Source organism: Muscardinus avellanarius (genome assembly GCF_963383645.1).
Source record: "Muscardinus avellanarius genome assembly, chromosome: 8".
Taxonomy (NCBI): domain Eukaryota; kingdom Metazoa; phylum Chordata; class Mammalia; order Rodentia; family Gliridae; genus Muscardinus; species Muscardinus avellanarius.
In genome coordinates, this window is record NC_137794.1 from 85,093,033 (window position 1) to 85,114,433 (window position 21,401).

The 21,401-nt window shown below is 38.9% G+C and overlaps 1 protein-coding gene across 1 annotated transcript in view; it reads left to right on the top strand.

The window, feature by feature from the left end:
• The window catches only part of ENPP3 (ectonucleotide pyrophosphatase/phosphodiesterase 3), a gene marked incomplete at its 3' end in the record, with an annotated part of 90,218 nt that overhangs the window by 10,669 nt on the left and 58,148 nt on the right, over positions 1-21,401 (top strand). Inside the window, exons 3-7 of the mRNA XM_080700121.1 lie at positions 4,253-4,375; positions 5,854-5,979; positions 8,713-8,773; positions 12,535-12,632; positions 19,812-19,891. Of these exons, the coding sequence (XP_080556247.1) occupies positions 4,253-4,375; positions 5,854-5,979; positions 8,713-8,773; positions 12,535-12,632; positions 19,812-19,891 (488 nt within the window). The remainder of the gene's footprint in view (positions 1-4,252; positions 4,376-5,853; positions 5,980-8,712; positions 8,774-12,534; positions 12,633-19,811; positions 19,892-21,401) is intronic.

Here is a 21,401-nt window from a genome sequence, read left to right on the forward strand (position 1 = left end):
CAGTGGCTGAGCTCAGCACACGCTACAGGGACTCAGAGTGGAACTCAAAACCAGAGAAGAAAAAATACGCCAGCCTCACGGCCGAGGGCGTAGCAGCAGCACCATATTGCCACCGGCGGCAGCAGCAGTGAATACACCGAGTTCAGTACAGCTACATCTGTGTACTCAAGAACAGTGAGTCAAATTGCGGACCACAGAGGAGAAATCCCAGTACTGTACTCCCTGGGACTTGACCCAATGGGGGAGTGGCAGTGGCAGAGATATCACACCATAGGAGAACGTGCAACCTGGCACCCCCCATAGTTTAAAGCAGCCTCTATCGACTCCCTGGGTCGGAGACTCTGATACAACCCAGTAAAGGAGTAGTGGGGTCAGAGATACTACAGACTCGAGATCCAGAGCACCTTAAGCGAAGTCATAGTGACCCAAGGGAAGAACCCAGAGAAGGCACAAACTTCCCAAATCATGGGAAAGAGGAATAACACTGAAGCAATGAATGCCCACAACCCCACAACATCAGAACCCGATAAAACAGAAAATCAGAGATTTCTAGAAGATCAAATCAGGAAAATAACTGTAGAAATAATAGAGGTGCTTCGAAAAGAACTCAGAGAGAGCCAAAAAGAGATAAAGGATGCAATTAATGAAATAAAGGCCTCAATTCAAAGCACAAACAACTGATTAGACCACATGGAGAACAGAATCTCGCTCTTAGAAGATGATCATTCTAAAAATGAATGCATAGTTTCTAATCTAGGAAAAAATATCCGACAGCAGGAATCTGATATTGAAGAAATATGGGCCCATTTTAAGAGAGCTAACCTAAGAATAATTGGAATAGAGGAGGAAAAAGAAAGTGAAACCAAAGGGATCAACAATCTCTTCAAGGAAGTAATAGCAGAAAATTTTCCAAACATAGAGCAAGAGGTTGATACACAGGTCCAGGAAACTTATAGAACTCCCTTTAGACAGGATCGGAGAAGAGGATCCCCACGCCACATAATTGTTAAAATGACCAATGTGGAAGCCAAGCAGAGAATCTTAAAGGCAACAAAAACAAAGGACCAAGTGACATTCAGAGGCAAACCAATTAGAATCACTCCAGACTTCCCAAACCAAGTCATGAGAGCCAGAAGGGCTTGGAGTAACATATTCCAAACTCTGAAAGAAAACAACTTCCAGCCAAAAATTTCCTACCCAGCAAAACTTTCTATCAAATTAGATGGAAAAATAAGAAGCTTCCATGACAAACAGAAACTGAAGGAATTTATGTCTTCAAAACCAGCGCTAGAGAAAATACTCAAAGAGATTAACTACAAAGAAGAAATAGGTAACACACACCAGAACCAGAGAAACAAGATTTTCCATCCAACAGACAACTAAGATTGGTTATCTGAGGAGATTCATTATTTATGTTATTCTTTTACCTATCTCTAAATTGTATTGTTTGCCTTTATTGTTGTTAATTTTTAGGATGTCTAGTTGTAATATTAATATACCTTCAGATATAGCATTTGGAAATATTTTATCCCATTCTATTAGTAACCTTTAACTCTGTTTACATTGTCTTTGGATATACAATATTTTTTTTATTTTTTAGGGAGTTGGTATACTCTTCTGTTGCCTGTGCCATTGAAATCATATCCAAGAAATCACTGCCAATTTCAATGTTGTGAGGTTTTATGACCCAGATTTTCTTCTAAAAGTTTATAATCTTAAGATTTATATTTAGGTCTTTTATCTATTTTGAGTTAATATTTGTATATGGGATTAGGTAAGTGTCCAATTTTATTCTTTTCCATGTAAGTATTATTTTTCAACAATATTTAGTTAAAAGATTATTATTTCCACCGCCAAATGTTCATGGAAACCTTGTCAAAAATAACTTGACAATATAGGGAAGAATTTAGCTCTAGGCTTTCATTTAACTCCAATGGTTTATATATCTGCCTTTAGAACAGTACTACACTGTTTCAATTATTGTAGCTTTATATGGTTTGAAATCAGAAAATATATATCTTCTAGCTTTGTTCTATTTCAAGATCGTTTTGGGTATCTAGAGTCCATATTCCATATTAGGATAGATTTTTTTCTGAAAAATAAATATATAAATATATGATAGTTTCACCTAAAAAATATAGAAAAAAAATATTCTCTGGTAAGAAAGAAAGCAAAAAAAATATTGGAATGTTAACTTTAAGTCATCAAAAGCTTGGTATCAGACAAATGAAACTGTTATGTGAAATTATCATTTTAAATTTTGGATAAAATGCTATAATACTAGATGTCAACCACTAAGCCAAGCATGGGAGGGAAGGATGGGGAGAGAATGGGGTGGGGATCGGGTGGGGGCTGACTGGGCGATGTGTGCATGTATGTCTACAAAAGTTTGTATCCCACTATGATTTATGAATACAGTGCACCAATAAAATAATAATAATAATAATAATAATAATAATAATAATAAATGTAAACATATGTGAAAACATAAATACTAACTTAGTATTTATATTAATCATCTCACTGTATCAGCTCATAGCCAATCTTGTTTTATTTATATATTTACTATCTTCCTTTCAAATTACTTTGAAGTAAATTACTGGCATCATTTTATTTTCAAAAATATTTATATTAGTTTAAGTTTCTAAAAGATAAGGACCCTTTTTTTTAAAAAGTACCACAATATTAGATATAAATATTTTAAAGAAAATGCCCCCCTTTTTTGTGGGTAGATTTCAAATGATTAGTTTTGGTGGTTTTTTTTTTTTTTTTGGTACTAGGAATTGAACTCAGAGGCTTTCTACCCTTGAGCTATTCCCCCAGCCCTATTTTACTTTTATTGAAACAGTATCACTAGGTTGATGAGTCTCACTGCTTGCTGAGGCTGTCCTGGAACCTGCGATCCTCCCGCCATTTCTTCCTCTTGCCTTCCCTCTCTCCTAACTCATGTTGTTCTGTAATCTCAGATGTGGAACATTTATAAAAACTTAAATCAAGCAACAAATACGTCACTTATGGTTATTTTGACATAATTATTATGATTGTAGAATTGAAAATGTGGAATTTAATGGATTAAAGTCTTTGTTTCATGTTCTCATATAACTGTCCTAAAAGATTTTACTCATTTTCATCAACAGCAGTATATCTCACTAGTAAAAGTTCACCATTGCTTTAATGGGTTCATTGTAGTAGTAGTATTTTGAAAATCATATGCACCTTCTCTTTCATATCATTTGGAAGCAAATTCCAGTAGGATGAGTTGAGGAGACATCTCACTTGAGAATTATTTCCCATGCCTTTTACATCAACCCTCTTCTTCTTTTCCCTTTTTAGCACATTTTGGAAATAAGTATCCTAACTACCCTTCATTACTTGACTCCTGAAAAAATTTATATTTTGTTAGGCCTCTAAAATAAATTTTATGTTTTTGTCATGGGACAAGAATATCAGGAGACTCTTATCTTTTCTCCATATAAGACTAACCAGATGTCCAATACCATACCATATCCACTATTGCTTTGTCAGTACTATTTCTTAAAAATCCCTTTACTAATATATGAAGTCTCTATAGCCATACCACATTAGTTACCATTTTGCCTAGCTCAGTGCCTGAAGCCCAATGCCTAGCTCAGTACTTGAAGCATAACAATGCTAACATCATATTTGTGGGCTGAATAGATAGATAGATTTAAAAATATGCACAGGTTTTATGCCTGGTTGAATGGCCCCCAGTGTCCCATTATGCCCTCCGTGCTTTCAAGAAACCCCTTCAGAATACAGAGATGGTAGCGGGGATTATAAAGGAATGGTAAAGAATAAGTATTCAATGGGAATTTATGGCAAAGAGAAATTATATTTAGCTAGACTGCATTCCTTAATGAGAACTCTGCAGTGAGAACTCTATATTCCCACTGCTTACTGTCACTAATATGTTGATGACTCCAAAATTAGTATCTTTATCTCTCTCATTCTTGAGCATCAGACTCAAATATTCAAACTCCCTGACATCTATTTGCTTAGGTATCCAGGAAAGCTGAATTTGTCATCTTTCAGGGCTTTGCCTACACTGGAAAGTCATTTGCCTTTTCAGTGCCTCGTCGCTTAACACATCACATTGGTGGATCATCCTGAATCATAAGCATCTTCTATTTTATCTCTCATAGCCTGTGCTAAGTACTTTTACGTTTCTCCACCATGGGGGTGTGAGATACTGATAAGCTCCTACATGTTGGTGTCCTTATGTCTTTTGCAGGCAGCTGCAGGCAACATTGCTTTGTTTCATCATACAAAGGGCTGGAGGACTGCCGGTGTGATATGCAGTGTAAAAACCGAAGCGATTGCTGCTGGGATTTTGAAGATGCCTGTATAGAATCAGGTATGCTTTCCAAGAATATGTGTATGAGCATGTTGACTGTGCTGTCCTTAAGGCGTATGTCCAGATTTTTACCTGCACTCTGTGTATAAGGGCTGCCATAGCAAAGTGCCACAGACCAGTAGTGTAAAAAACAGAAATTTCGCTGGGTATGGTGGTGTACTCCTGTAATCCCAGTACTTGGGAGGCTGAGACGGGAGGATTGTAGGTTCAAGGATAGCATCAGCAACGTAGTGAGGATCTCTGCAACTTTAGCGAGAATCATTCTGCCTGACTTGCAGGTGTTCCTACAGACAGGAATGACTGGACTTCTGTTGCTTCTGTCATCTCCATCTCTTCCTTGTTGGTTGTCCTTACAGGAGACTGGGCAAGGCTATTCTTTTTTTGTTTTTTTGGTGGTACTAGGGGTGGAACCCAGAGGCTTTCTACCTCCGGGCTCTACTCCCAGACTCATTTTATATTTTATTTGGAAACAGGGTCTCACTAAGTTGCTGAGAGCCTCACTCAGTAGCTGAGGCTGGCTTCAAACCTGTGTGATCCTCCTGTCTCAGCCTCCCAAGCACGGGCATTACAAGCGTGTGCCACCACGCCCGGCTAGGCAAGGCTATTCTTGAGTAGCCATAATCAGCCAAGGCTAAAGCCATTGCACCATGGGGGAACACCTATCCTTGGGTGGGAACAGGGCCAGTAATTGGAGGTTCTGAACTCAGAGTGTGCCTTTGAGCTGGACCAGAGTTGCCTCTTCTGGAGCCGAGTCTCTCTGGGCCACCCATGCTATGGAAGAGGAGCGGAAGATTGCTTCTTGTCTTGTATGATGTATTTTCTCCTCCTCCTCCTCCTCCTCCTCCTCCTCCTCCTCCTCCTCCTCCTCCTCCTCCTCCTCCTCCTCTTCCTCCTCCTCTTCCTTTTATTTTGTGGTTCCTGGGGATGGAACCCAGGGGCATTCTACCTCTAAGCTTCACCCCTAGCTTTATTTTTTTTTAAATTTTTGGTGGTACTGGGAGTGGAACCCAGAGGCTTTCTAACTCTGAGCTATACTAACAGAACTACTTTATATTTTATTTGAAAACAGGGTCTCACTAAGTTTCTGAGAGCCTCACTAAGTAGCTGAGGCTGAGCCTGTGCAATCCTACTGTCTCAGCCTCCAAAGCACGGGGATTACAAGCGTGCACCACCACGCCTGGCCCTAGCTTTACTATTTATTCTTTATTTTGAAACAGGGTCTCACTGAGTTGCAAAAGGCCTCACTAAGTAGCTGAGGCTGTCCACAAACCACAATCTTCCTATCTCAGCTTCCTGAATGCTGGGATTACAAGCATGCACCACCATGCCTGGCTATGTATTTTCATTTATTAATGCAGATAAGCTAAGAATTTGACTGTATAATGATAATACAGGGGGAAAATGCATGGAATTTGTATCTTTGTGATCAGATACTCATGATAAATTAAATGCTCAGAAATGAACTGTGTATTTTATAGTTCAAATATGGGAGTGCAATTCATTTCGCTGTGGGGAGATGAGACTGGAGTCCAGCCTTTGCTCCTGTGCAGATGACTGTTTACAAAGGAAAGACTGCTGTACTAACTACAAGATGGTTTGTCAAGGTGAGCAGGGGGAAGTGGATGGATTTGCATCTGAGAGTTCAGTGGAATTCTGAGTTTCCTAGTGCTCTCCTAGGGTGCAGAAATTAAAACAAGGCAGATATTTTTTAGTTACTCATACAGAAGAAAAGATCTATCTACTATGGGAGGAAATGTAGTTTACACACTATTGAAGAAAGGAGCCCATACATAGATACAAAAGAAAGAGTGGTAATTCCACTCTTCCTTATTTGCTGAGAAGGCAAAGTCTTTTTCAGTCCATGGGCCATCCCAGATATAGTTGTGATTTGTGACACTGGGAGGCAGATCCCAAAAATACAGAAAGAGTTTTATCTAGCTCAAATATCAGCCCATGTGCTGAAACAACTGGGTCCTGAGAGGTCAAATGACTAAGGCATCCTCAGGGAGTTGGTGCAGAGTCAAGGTAAGGATTCAGGTTATTTGACCCCTGAATCTACTGGCTCACCACTTTAAAAATGATGTGTGTGTGTGTGGGGGGGCATTGAAACCAGGGTTATCTTACCTCTAAGCCACACTCCCAGCTCTATTATTATTATTTTTTTTTTTTAGATTAAAACGGTCTCACTAAGTTGCTGGGAGCCTTGCTAAGTTGCTGGGAGCCTTGCTAAGATGCCAAGGTTGGCTGAAACCTGCGATCCTCTTATCTCAGCCTCTCAAGTGTTGGGAATACAAGCATGCACCATCATGCCCACCTTGAAAAAAATTTTTAAAATCACCAATCCCTAGATGGGCATGGTGGTACATATTTATAATCCCAGTACTTGGGAGGCTGAGATAGGAGGATTGAAGGTTTAAACCCAGCCCTGGCAACTTATCAAGGCTATCTCAACAACCTAGAGAGATCCTGTTTCCAAATAAGAAATAAAATTGGGCTGGGGGGGAACTCAGTGGTAGGATATTCCTAGGTTTGATCCTAAGAAAGGACAAAAGGAAAGAAGGCAAGAAGGAAGGAAGGAAGGAAGGAAGGAAGGAAGGAAGGAAGGAAGGCAGGCAGGCAAGCAAGTGAGGAGGGGGGAAAAGAGGCTTAATGAATGAAACACTTAAAATAATGCTACGAAGCCGGGCGTGGTGATGCATACTAGTAATCCCCGTGCTTGGGAGGCTGAGACAGGAGGATCACAAAGGTTCGAAGCCAGCCTCAGCTACTTAATGAGGCGCTCAGCAACTTAGTGAGACTCTGTTCCCAAATAAATTATAAAATAGGGCTGGGGGTGTAGCCCGGAAGTAGAAAGCCCCTGGGTTCCATCCCCAGTACCACACAAAAAATATTAATACTATGCCATTTACGAAGTTATTGCTAACAGGCTCAATAACATGTAAGGGAAGAGGCAGGAGGGGGTAGGATCTGGAGGGAAACACACCAAGTACTGTGCACATGTGTATATGTATCACTCTGAACCTACTGTGATATATAATTACAATGTACCAATAAAAGTACATTTAAAAAGATGGAAGCAGTATCCAAATAGATAATATTTATTGCAACTGGCTGATTTATGTCAAGTCCTTTAAATGTGTGGGCTCTGTTTTTCTTTTCCTCATCCCTTGCAGTTATATATTTGAGAAATGGGGTCATTTTTCCATAGTTTTCTAATTGGGGTTTTGTTGATTCTATATATTTCCTGAGAGTTAATAGCTGGAGCCAGAGGATTGTGGATATTCAGATATAGTTCATACATTAAATTTTTTTGTGTGATACTGGGGTTCCTGGAAACCCTTCTACATCTGAGCTACACTCCCAGACACCTATTTTTTATATTTTTATTTGGAAACAGGGTCTCTTAAGCCAGCAAGGCTGACTTCGAACCTGCACGATCCTCCTGTTTCTACCTCCCAAGTGCGGGGATTACAAGCGTGCACCACCACGCCTGGCAGATACATTTATTTTTGTGTGTATATTTTATAGGTTGCTTCCATCATGAGGCATTCTTATGTTGGCCATTGAGAATCACTTCTAGGGCCTTTAGAGATCACATATGGTGACCTTTACCTTCTGTTATTTCCATTTCATTCCTTAGCTGGAATAGTCTATAAAAAGAAACAGACAAAAAACAAATATTTGTTAATATTTTAGGCATTTGTCTATAAAAAGAAACAGACAAGAAACAAATATTTGTTAATATTTTAGGCATTTGTTAAGTTTTATCTTTTGATATAAATTATGTCAATTAGCCATTTCTTTTGAGCATACTTTTTCTTTAGCTTATATATCTATATTAAACCCACTTATCCTAGCAGTGGGGATTGAACCCAGGGGCATTCTACACACTCAGCCCCATTGATATTTTATTTGAAACAGGGTCTCTCTAAGTGGCTGAGGACATTGCTACACTGCTCAGGTTGATCTTGAAACTGCACTCTTCCTGTCTCAGCCTCCTAAATACTGTGATTACAGGTGTGTACCACCATTCCCAGCTGGGGAAAAAAACATTAACAACAAGAATTAATGTCCCTTTTCAGCTGCAGGAATCCCTTTTTCTTGGGAGATTAGCTTCCTGGCATTCAAATGGTATAGATTACTGCCTAGCCAACATGAACAACAGCCCTTACTGTGTCCTAGAAGAATTCAGTCATCAGGGTGACATGAATTATACAATTCAGGAAGGAAATGTCTACTGAATACTTGATTCTGTGTGTGTGTGTGTGTGTGTGTGTGTGTGTGTGTGTGTGTGTGTGTATGTGTCAGTCTAAAAATCTGGACCTTCTGCTTTGCAGGAGAAACCCCATGGGTGAAAGAAGACTGTTCCACGGCAGAGCAGGCTCAGTGTCCTGAAGGGTGAGCATAAATGATGCTGAATTTTTATTCTCTTTTGCCAGCTGGCACGTGGGACAGTGGTTGAGAAACAGGGTAGAATTTTCTCTCCTCTATTTACATTCCAAATGCAATAGTCATAAAATATTGGGTTCCTTGTAGGTTCAAAGTCAACAGACTTGTTTGCTTTATAATTTACAAAGCACTTTTATATTAATTAGTTAATGGATTATATTCCTGGCTCACAATAATGATGTAGAAATTTGGAGCTGGGCATGGGAGTGCATGCCTGTGATTCCAGTACTTGGGAGGCTGAAACAGGAGGATCTGTCTGAGACCAGCCTCAGCAATTTAGCAAACTCTCAGAAACCTACTGAGACCCTGTTTCAAAACAAAAAATAAAAAGTACTAGGGGTATAGCTCAGAGGTAGAGCACCTCTGGGTTCAATTTCTAGTACGCCCCACACACACATTGGTTGTAGTCTCTCTTTCTTTCTTTCTTTCTTTCTTTCTTTCTTTCTTTCTTTCTTTCTTTTTTTTTTGCAAGTCTAGAAATGGAACCCAAGAGCATTCGACCTCCAAGATACACCCCCTGCCCTATTTTTTATTCTTTATTTTGAAACAGGGTCTCACTAAGTTGTGGACGACCTCACTAAGTAGCCGAGAATGGCCACTAACTGCAATCCTCCAGTCTCAGCCTCCTGAATGCTGGATTATAAGCATGCACCACAACGCCCGGCTTGGTTAAAGTCTTAAATAATTGACATTCCCAAGGTTCTATCGTCAGGACTAGAATATAGATTGGGATTACTCCTGGAAGAAAATTACTCCTGGAAAAAAACCTTTGTTTTTTTTTCTTCTTCTCTTTTGCAGTACTGGGGATTGAATCCAAGATGCTTTACCACTGGGCTCCATCCCCAGCCCTTTTTTATTTTATTTGTTTTTATTTTTGAGAAAAAGTTTCACTGAGTTACCAAGGCTGGCCTTGAACCTGTGATCCTCCTACCTCAGCCTCTGGAGTAGCTGGGATTACAGGCACGTGCCTAGCTAGAACTCTTTTCTGTTAAGATCCTGGTGACACAGAGTAGTTTGTTTGTTTGTTTGTTTGTTTGTTTGTTTGTTGCGCTACTGGGGATAGAACTCAGGGATATTCTACCTCTGAGCTACACCCCAGCCTTATTTTTTATTCTTTATTTTTGAAATAGTCTCTCACTGAGTTGCAAAGGGCCTCACTAAGTAGCTTAGTCTGTCCATGAACTATGATCTTCCTGTCTCAGCCTCCCAAATCCTGGAATTACAAGCTTGCACCACCATGCCCAGCTCAGATTAGTTCTTACTGAGGGGAAGGGAAGAGGTTCATGGAGAGTTTCATAGTATGAGGATGACCTTGCAGTATGGAGGAGGAGGTATTTGTCAGGTAAGCCCAGGTGATGAGCATGTGATGTAACACCCTCTGACCTACCCCTCCCCTTCTTAATGTTACAAGGACTTTGCCCAGGCCTGTGCCCCCATCACCTCCAAAGGGGGGGGAGGGGTTCCCTTTCTTCCCTTTGCCCCTCTGCCCTTCACACTTTGCTGGGCCTAGCACTGAGGATTACAGCAGAAAGAAGTAAGGACTACCTGGACTTAGGGAGAATTAGATGAGGCATTTTATTTATTTATTTATTTATTTATTTATTTATTTATTTATTTTTGTGGTACTGGGGATGGAATCCAGAGGCATTCTACATCAGAGATACACCCCCATTTCTATTTTTATTCTTTATTTTGAAACAGGGTCTCACTGAGTTGCAAAAGGCCTCACTAAGTAGGAGCTGAGGCTGTCCAAGAACCCTAACTGAGATCCTCCTGTCTCAGCCTCCCAGATGCTAGGATTACAAGTGTGCACCACCATGCCCGGCTAGATGAGGCATTTTTAAAAAGTATTATTTTATTTAAAAAATGTGTATGGAGCCACACAATGGTCTAGAGTGTCAGCTATTGCAGGAGGATCCCTTGAACCCAGGAGTTTAAGGGCCATCCTTAGCAAAAGTGAGACCCATCTCTTAAAAAAAAAAAAAGAAAGAAAGAAAACAAGTGCATATGGTATCATATCAAACCTTTTGAGTCTGAGTGATCTCAAATAAAAAAGGTTTATTGAGCTGTTACAGATACTAGCCAAATAGCCAGGAAAAAAAAAATTGGACCTGTTCCTTGGACAATTCTTGCAACTTGGAGCAGCAAGACTATGTGACCACAGCAGAAAGGTTTTGTTTGTTTGTTTGTTTGTTTGCGGTACTGGGGTTCCTGGAAGCCCTTATACCTCTGGGCTACACTCCCAGACCTATTTTTTACATTTTTATTTGGAAACAGGGTCTCCTAAGCCAGCTCGCGCGGCTGGCTTCAAACCTGTGCGATCCTCCTGTCTCTGCCTCCCAAGCGCGGGGATTAAAAGCGTGCGCCACCACGCCCGGCTCAGAAAGGTTTTTTTTTTTTTTTAAAATAATAATAAAAATTTGGGGAAGAAAATCACAAGTTGTTCACAATGAACCTACATTGACAATAGAAAAGAGAGGCCGACCGCTGGGATAGGTGGGCGATCCATAGAGGGAAGTATCTGGGTGGGGTAGGATTGCAAGCAGAATGTGCAGGTCCTATGGGGCTGGGATGAGATTTAAGGTTTTATTTTATTTTATTTTTCTGCAGTACTAGGAATTGAACCCAGGGGTATTCTACCTCCTAGCTACACCCCTAGCCTGATTTTTTATTCTTTATTTTGAAACAGGGTCTCATTAAGTGAGGCAGAGGGCCTCACTAAGTAGCTGAGGCTGGTCATGAATCTGTGATCCTCCTGTCTCAGCCTCCCAAGTACTGGGATTACAAGCATGAGCCACCAAACCTAGCTCTTTGAGTTAAGGTTTTATTTTTATTTTTTACTTTATTTTATTTTTTTTTGGTGGTGGTACTGGGGTTCCTGGTAATCCTTCTATCTCTGGACTATACTCCCAGACACCTATTTTTTATATTTTTATTTGGAAACAGGGTTTCTTAAGCCAGCACGGCTGGCTTCGAACCTGCGCGATCCTCCTGTCTCTGCCTCCCAAGCACGGGGATTACAAGCGTGTGCCACCAAGCCCGGCCTGAGTTAAGGTTTTAATATACATTCAACAATGTAAAAGGTCTTTTATTTTATTTTGTTTTTGGCCTGTAGCTTGCTGACTGATTAATCTCTCAATCTCTTCTCTCTTTCATCCTTATAATTAAATTTAGGACATCTAAAGGTTTTTTTCTTATTATTTTGTGTGTAGTACTAGGGATTGAACCCAGAAATATTTTACCTCCAAACTACAGCCCCAGCCCAATTTTATTTCTCGTTTGGAAACAAGGTCTCACTAGGTGCTGGGAGCCTCCCTAAATTGTGGAATAATTTGAACCTGTAATCCTCCTGTTTCAGTTTCCCAAATACTAGGATTACAGCCTCAGCAACTTAGTGAGACCCTGTTTCAAAATAAAAGAATAAAATAGGGCAGAAGGTGTAACAGAATGCCCCTGGATTTCATCCCCAGTAACACACACACACACACACACACACACACACACACACACACACACTCCACACTCATCTACTATATTTTCTAAATCCCATATCTTAATTATATGCAAAAGATAATAGAATTCATGAGTTGCTACTTGGCCCAGAACTATTTTCTTACTGTGCTTTCTAAGCATTTATAATTTAGAGACTTGTAAGTAGTGCTGAAAATTGTATTTAACAAAACCATGGATGATTTTTTTTCCATTTTCAGGTTTGACCTACCACCAGTTATCTTGTTTTCCATGGATGGCTTTAGAGCTGAATATTTAGACACATGGAGTATATTAATGCCGAATATCAATAAATTGAGTAAGTTTTCTACAGTTAGCACACGCAAATGATGGCACTTTGCCAGGTCCTTTGAGGATCTTGATGCCTGCCTGTCTGCCTTTCCTCCCTCCTTCCATCTCCCTTCCCTTCCTTCATATATATATATATATTTTGTGTGTATGTGTGTAGTGTTGGGAATTGGACCCAAGAGCATTCTTCCTCCAACCCCTACCCCTTTTATATTTTTTATTTTGAAACAGGATCTTACTAGGTTGCTAAGAGTCTCTCTAATTAGCTGAGGCTGTTCTCAAACCTGTGATCCTTCCCTCTCAGCCTACCAAGTACTGGGATTATGGAGATCTTGCTGTCTTTACCATAATCTCTGTATTTTCATAGATAAGGAGAGGATGTCCATAGGCTCCTCATATGTCTTTTGGCAGCATGTTTATCTTTTTGTCTGTTTCCTATTTGAACATAAATTCTGTGAAAACTGTTTATACATAACATCTCCAAAGTGGCATTTGTCAGAACTGGGTTCAGAGTCTTAGTAAGGTAGCTCTGGCGGGTGAGGTCAGGAGCCTGAAGGAACCTGGGTAACTGGGCAGATCCAGCACCTGATAGCACTCCACTAGGTCCTCAGGGCCAGGACTTCCTTTCAGTGTTACAAGCAAGCTTTCTAGCATCTGGCTCTAAGATACTTAGTAGCTATGTGATCTCTGACAAGTTCCTCACTCATGGTGCCCAGTCTCTTTTTCTATAAAATAGTCACTTCCTATATGATTGCTGTGAGAACAGTGGGTGTTCTCACATCCAGTAAGTATTGTTTTTATTATCATCTTTATCCCTACACTGTGCTTCTGCATTAGGGAACTTGGCCTTCACACAGCTTCATAAAGTAACAATAAGGTGAATGCCCAGGGACACAGCAAGAGGGCTAATCCCAGGGCCAAACTACTGCCCTGGACTCCTCTCCCATCTCCCTTCTCCCAGACTCCCTTTTATCTCTGAATTTCTCCAATTTAATGACAACATTACTGTCTTTTTTTTTTTTTTTTTTTGGTGGTACTAGGGTTCCTGGAAACCCTTCTACTTCTGGGCTACACTCCCAGATCTATTTTATATTTTTATTTGGAAACAGGGTCTCTTAAGCCAGAGCTGCTGGCTTCGAACCCTAACTGAGATCTTCCTGTCTCTGCCTCCCAAGCGCGGGGATTACAAGTGTGCGCCACCACGCCCGGCTGACAATATTACTGTCTTTATTTTCTTTCTTTCTTATACTAGTGATTGAACCCAGGGGCATTCTACCTCCAGGCTAATTTATCAGTCCTTTTTATTTTACTTTATTTTATTTTATTTTTATTTTGAAACAGGGTCTTCCTAAATTGCTGAGGTTGGCCTCAAGTCTACAATCCTTTTGGCTCAGCCTACCAAGTACTGGGCTTACAGGTATACAACACCAGGCCTGGCTTTCATTTTTCTTCAGATAATTAAAATACAGCTGTTTGGCCTTGAGAAAGCTGTTTGGCCTCAGTTTCCTCATTTGTAAAATGAGGAGACTAGATCTAATGCTTCCTTCTGTTAATTCCAGCTCTAAAATGCCATGATGGTAGAAAATAAATTATTTCTCCCTGGAACACAAGGTGTGTTATGTCTTCAGCTTCTTCATGCTTCCTGAGGTGGATTTTTGGCAAAGAGATTGAGAATTTTCCAAATCTGGGACTTTCTTCTCACTGCTGCATTAATTTGGCCTCAAAAGTTAACACTTCTCAGTTTCTATTTCATTATCCAAATTTATCTTGATAATCTGGATATTAAATCCTGTGTCCTAAAAGAAATTTAACTAAACAGAATGAACTGAATCCCTCTTCAAATGGCATTATTTAATCTTTCATCCCACTGAGAATTGGTAGTGACATCAGTTAAACACTGAGAGATTTCATTATCTTTTTTTTCCCCCATGGTACTGGGGATTGAACCCAGGGGCATTTTACCTCTGAGCTACACCGCCCGCCCCTATTTTTTTCTTTATTGTGAAACAAGGTTTCACCGAGTTTCAAAGGGCCTCACTAAGTAGCTGAGGCTGACCTTGAACTGCCATCTTCCCATCTCAGCCTCTCAAATGCTGGGATTATAAGCATGTGCCACCATGCCTGGCTTCTAGTTTCTAATGTTTAAAAAGCTTTTTAAAAACATTATATAGACATGATATAGACATCATCTCCACCCTCAAATGCATAAAGATCTCAGTCTACCAAGGCAAACTAACCTCCTTGTTAGTTTCTAGTGGGCCCAATTAAGACATCTGGTGAAATGGGATTTAGATTGTGGTAGGCTAGAGGTGGAGTCACTGTGAAGGAAGTGCAGGGCTCCATCTCCAGTGTCCCATCTAGCTGCCTGGGTTGGGCTACAATGATTATGAAAACAGATAAACTAATACTGTGGGGAAGTGAGTCAGATCAGTGACTTCTAAGTGGATGAGGATGTGGCTTTCAGAATAACCCTCTGACAGGGTGAGGATATTATCTTGTCTTGCTGTGAAAGGCAGCAGACATAGAAGGGCCAAAGCCATGATCAGGAAATTGTCAGGTAAAATAGAAAGGATTTAGCCTGAGTTAGAAGCCAGCCTTCCTGAAAGCTAAGGTAGGATGCTGGGGATTGAATAAGACTAGATCCAGCTCGCAACATATGCAGTTTTGGAGGTTAGAATTAGCAAGGTTGGCATTCATGAACCATAGTCTTCTTAAATTTTGCACGGCAAGTACCATGTTCTCTTTGCTCTCAATTTTACTTTGTTATAAACACCTAATGCAATGGGAGGCTGAGACAGGAAATATTCTCTCCCATTCCATGCATTGCCTTTCCGCTCTATCAGCCATTTCTTTGTAGCACAGAACTTTTTAGTTGTGTGTATTCCCACCTGTCTGTTTTTGCTTTTATTGCCCAGGCCTTTAGCATCATAACCATTAAGTCATTGCCAAGATCAAGGTTATAAAGATTTCCCCCATGTTTCCTTCTAGGGTTTCATAGTTTAAGGTCTTAGATTTAAATCTTTAACCCTAATTTGAGCTGACGTTCATGTGTAGTATTAGAAAAGGGTTCAAGTTCCTCCTTCTGCATTGAACATCCAATTATCTAATACCACTTGTGGAAGAGACTCTCTCTTCCCCGTGTGTATTCTTGGCACCTTTGCTGAGATCAGTTGACCAGTATACTTGGCTTTTGTTTCTGGGGCTTCTGTTCTTTTTCATTGGTCTATATGTATATCCTTATGCTGGTGCCATACAGTTTTAATTACTGTATGTCAGAAATCAGGAATTATAATTGTTATATTATATTATTATAACCATCTAATTATATATTTTATATTATTATTATACTATTATAGTTACTTTATATTCTGAAATCAACAACTGTGATGCCTCCATACTTTTATTTTTTTCAAGATTGTTTTGGCCATTCAAACTGTTTTGGGGTTCAATATGGGTTTTAGAATTTTTTTCTATTTACATAAAAATATTGTGATTTTGATTTATACTGGACATATAGAAAACTTTGGGTAATATAAACATTTTATATTAAGTTTTCAAGCCCATGAACACTAGATGTCTTTCCATTTGTTTGTCTTTTTTATTCTTTTCCTAATATTTTATGGTTTTCAATGTAAAAGTATTTTACTTTCTTTGTTAAGTTTATTTCTAAGAATATTCTTTTTTCATTTTAATATAAATGTGCTCATTCTCCCAATTTTTTCAGGTAGTTCATTGTTAGTGCATAGAAACAAAACTGATTTTTATGCTGATTTTGTATCCCAAAACCTTACTGAATTTTTTTTTTTTTTTTTTTTTTTTTGGTGCTGGGGATTGAACCCAGAGGGATTCTACCTCCAAGCTATACCTCCAGCCTTATTTTATTTTTATTTTTGAAACAGAGTCTCGCTTGATCAATGAGAGTCTCGCTACTTGCTGGGGCTATCCTCAAACTGGCAATCCTCCTGTCTCAGCCTCTCAAGTACTAGAATTACAGGCCTTTGCCACCATGCCCAGCTTCCTGAATTCTTTTATTAGTTCTAGGAATTTGGGAAAGAATTATTATAGTTTTTATATATTAATATAATATCATCTGCAAACAGGGAAATTTTACTTCTTTCCTTCCTATTTAGATGTCTTTTATTTCTTTTTTTTCCTTAATTATTCTGGGTAGGATATTTTTTGTTTAATAGAACTAAAGAGATTATACTTCCTTGCTTTGTTTCTAATATTAGTAGAAAAGCTTTCTGTTTTTAACCATTGATTAGAATGCTAGCTATAGGGTTTCATAGATGGACTTTATAATTTCCCTCTATAGTTTGTTGAGAATATTTATTTATTTAACTTTGTAGTACTGCGGGTGGAACCCAGAGGTATTTTACCTCTGGGCTACACCCCCATCCCTATTTTTTATTCTTCATTTTGAAACAGAGTCTCAGTGAGTTCCAAAGGGCCTCACTAAGTAGCTGAGGCTGTCTGTGAACTACAATCCTCCTGTCTCAGTCTCCCGGATGCTGGGATTACAAGTGTGCGCCACCACGTCTGGCTTACAATAGTTATTTTGAGTTGTCTATTAGGTAAATCAAACTGTTATGCTTTCATGAGGGTCTGAAGATGTGTCTTCTTTGTTTTCAACATATTTCCTTGTTTCTTCACTTTCCTTTACTTCTGTGTCGATGTCTGTATATTAGACAAATAGCCACCTCTCTCAGTTTTCATAGATTGGCCTTGTATAGGAGAAACCCACGTTAATCAGCCTGCTCAGAGATTCTGAAGGCCCCCCAACCATGCTAGTTCAATCTTTATAAGAATTTCTTAAAGACTACATTATAGTTTATCTGCACATTCCTTGGCTACCTCACTTACTCTTCCATTTAGTTTTCTCCTTTTTGTGGTGTATAATCACTATAAGCCTAGTTACATATGTATATCCCACTTATGTATTCAAATTATTTTTGCATTTTTTTCTTTTAAAAAGTAAATGGTTTCCTAGCTGGGTGGAGAGCACACACATGTAATTCTAGCTGCTTGGTAGGCTGAAGCCAGAGGATCAGAACTTCAACTCCCGACTGGGCAACTTAGTGAGACAAGCAAGCAAAACCTCTTCCTGTATAAGAAGCAACTGCTCCTATTGGTTGATTATATGAATTTCCAAAAATATTATATTTGGTCATAATTCAGGCTATTAAGAAACAGTGATGGAAGATGAAGCTTTCTGTGGACTCCAGTAGTTGAATTCAAAAGCAGATGATACACAATGCCTGAGTCTATAGATAGTCAATGGGTGTATACTCTTTAGGAAATTTTGACTGAGGAGGCGTCATGCTTTCACCATAGTAGCAGCTAAGTTTGCATTTTATTTTATACCCTGTGGCTTTGGGTATTTAGAAATAGGAGTTTGCCTCCCATGTTTTAAGGAGGTAAAAGCAAACTGACATCACGTCTCTGTTCATTGTATGACTATTTATGTCACTTGAATTCTTTTAATTATTTAAGAGGATTAGTTCTTATTTTCTTTTCTTATCATATGACTTCTTAGTAGTATGAATTGTCTTTTCCTGATTGAGGAAAAGAAATGTTTATTGATACTACTGACTAAAAAAAAATATTTAGGTTATTTTAATTTCAAATTATGCCTTATGAGTCAAGTTCCAGAGCATTCTCAAGCATAAAGACATCAGAATCACTGAGGTGCTTGTCTAAAAGGTCAATTTTTTCGAGCTCCCTTTGCTCCATTTCCCTGCTTCCCATCAGAGGGCCCCATGTAGTGGAGTGGATGTGGGGCTCAAAAAGTTTCTGAAGGAGGAAATTCCTGGATCACATTGGAAACACTGAACTGAGGCTGGGAAAGAGACCAAACCCATGCTGATTTGGAAACACAGTCATTGTTTCCAGCTGCAGAGTTTGCTGCTTTTTGGCCAACAATCAATTTCACTTTTCCTTTTAACTTAAATAGAATTTATAATGGGGAAGCTTTCTTTTAGAATTAGAAGCAATGGTGTTTGGTAGGGAAAGTTTCTTGTGCTTCACTGCTGCAAAGGAAATAGCAATGTGCTCCAGTGGTTCTGACCTCCTTAGCCAGGGTTACTGCACAGATTCAAAACAACGGAACAATGGGAGCAAAATTAATGCCGTGCTATGTGAAAAACAGATTACAGGAATCTTCACAAATCAAATGGAAGCCAAACTGAAAACAATAATCTGTAAAGATAGCTCATTTAGTCAACATTATTCTGTGACATGGGCTTATATAGCTATTCAAGTCAATTCTCTTTTCAGTTATCTAGACAGTTGGGTTGATTTTGTTTTATTGCTCTTATCTGAGAAGCAAATCATATATAGGATTTTTTTATTTTAATGATGAGAGTCATAAAGAGGGGAGCAGCAAAAGAAAACTAAGCTGACAGTGTATAATTCAGGATACTTGTAGCTCAGGAGTCATCAAGCTGTGGCCTATAGGCCAGGCCCTGTTAGCTCTGCTTGATTTTCCTTGGTGTTCAGTATGTTAAACATTGTTTACAGTTCTTAATTGTTTTAACAAAGAACATCTTGTAACATGTAAAAATTTTATGGAATTAAATTTTCAATATCCCTCAATAAAATGTTATTAGAACAAGCCATGCTCATTTGTTTGTGCATTAAATATGGGTACTCTGGTGGCTCAGTGGCAGAGTTGAATGGTTGCATCAGAAACCATATGACCTTGAAAAGTCCAATGTGTATTAGCTGGATCTTTAAAGAAAAAGATTTATAGACTTTGATATAGCTTACTCTTATCCTAAAAGCATTCTTTGAAATGGAATTAGTTTGGGAGTCAGAATTTTAACCTCTACCTTCAATCTACTTTTTAGCTAGTTTTTTTTTTTTAAGAAACTTTCATGCTCAGATTTTTGTTTCTTTGTTGATGCTGAGGATTAACTAGGGCCTTGAACATGCTAGGTAAGTCCTCTACCACAGCTATGTCCTCAACCCTTCTCATTTTATTTTGAGGCAAGATCTCACTAAATTGCCTAGCCTAGTCTCAAACTCAGAGCCTTCCTGCTTCACCTTCCTGAGTAGTTGGAACTATAGGTATGTGCCACTCAGTTTGTGTTTGTGTTCAGAATTTTTAGTTTGTGTTCAAAATTTTAGTTAGCCAAAATACTTCTGAGGAAGAAATGACTTCCTAATTTCTCACCACACTTTGTTGCAGAATTATGTGGACTTCATTCAGAATACATGAGACCTGTGTATCCTACCAAAACCTTTCCAAATCATTACACCATTGTCACGGTAAGTGGTTTGCCCAGTGGGAAGACTGACAGGCCACAGAAAGGAAACATGCCCACACCATACACTTCACAAGCTCATGACTTAATTCAGGCTAGGAATTCAGGCCGGGTTCAGGGTTCAATATGAGGTCAACAGAGTGCTGGGTGGCATTAACCTTGAGTGAGTGTCCTTGCATTGGGTGGATTTGCCTTTGTACAGGATAACCTCTATGAAATGAAATATTTTCCTCAGGTCTTTTGATTGGTCTTAACTGAAGTTCTGCCGCGAACAGTAGGCTATAGATGAGAATAACCACTTCGATGTGGGAATGTTGTTCTTTCCTACTCTTTTCATGGTATTTAACTCCAGAAAGATTTCTGTTCCATGAGTGGATTTATGCTGGCTACGCCTCTTTAGATAAAACAACTGAAGCAAGTGCCTTCTCCTTAATGTATAAAAAGATGTAGTTGGAATAATTAAAATCAACTCAGAGGAAAATTAAGTTAAGATTTACAGATTAAAAATACAGCTTATGCATCCTCTGCTTTGGCTTTCATTACCAAACAGTATTTATGTCTTTATTAGTTTGCATAGTAGTATTTTATTACAATGGAATGGGAGGTATGATTTAGTAAAATGTTAACTCTTAAGTAACTGTATGTGTGATTGCATATACCCTCATTATTTATGGATTCCCTATTTGAAAACTCATCCGCTCACTAAAGTTTATTTTTAACCCATAAATCAGTTAGTGTAGTTCATTTGTGGACATGTATAGAACAGCAAAAACAAATTTCCTGATGCACAGGTTCCTGATGCACAGCTGAGTTATATAAGGTGCCACTCCTGCCTTCTTGTTTTGACTCCTATGATGTAAACAAGCATCATTTTTGCAGCCTGCTGTCTATTTAGCACCATGCTTTTCACTTCTTTGTGCTTTCTGTTGATGATTTTGCTGATTAAAATGGCCCATAAGCACAGTTATGATGTACAGTCTGCTGTTACTAAGAGCAAGAAGGCTGCGATATGCCATACAGAGAAAATAAGTGTAAACTTTATTCAGGCATGAGTATAGTGAGTCAGTGATATGTATTAAATAAGATGCTGTTTTAAGATGTAAAGAAGGTAATCTAGAGGTTAATACCCAAAAATGTTGTAACCAGATGTCCTTAGGAATTTAATTCTGTGCTTTCCTTAAGAGCAATGGTTCAGTTATTGTTAATTCAGTATTCATTACAGCTTATGGAACATAAATACAATGAATAATAAGAACTGACTGTGAGTGTATATCCATTCATAAATATACATTCCTAACATATACAGTACACATCTCTATATGTAGATATACACATAAAAGATTATACCTAAGTACTATTATATATACAAATATGCCATACATATAATAATATTCTGAAATAATGACCCTAAAATCTATCTAAAAGTAGTTATAGCCAGGCATGGTGTCATATGCCTGTAATGCCAGTACTTGGGAGTCTGAGACAGGAAGACCACAGATTTGAGAATAGCCTTA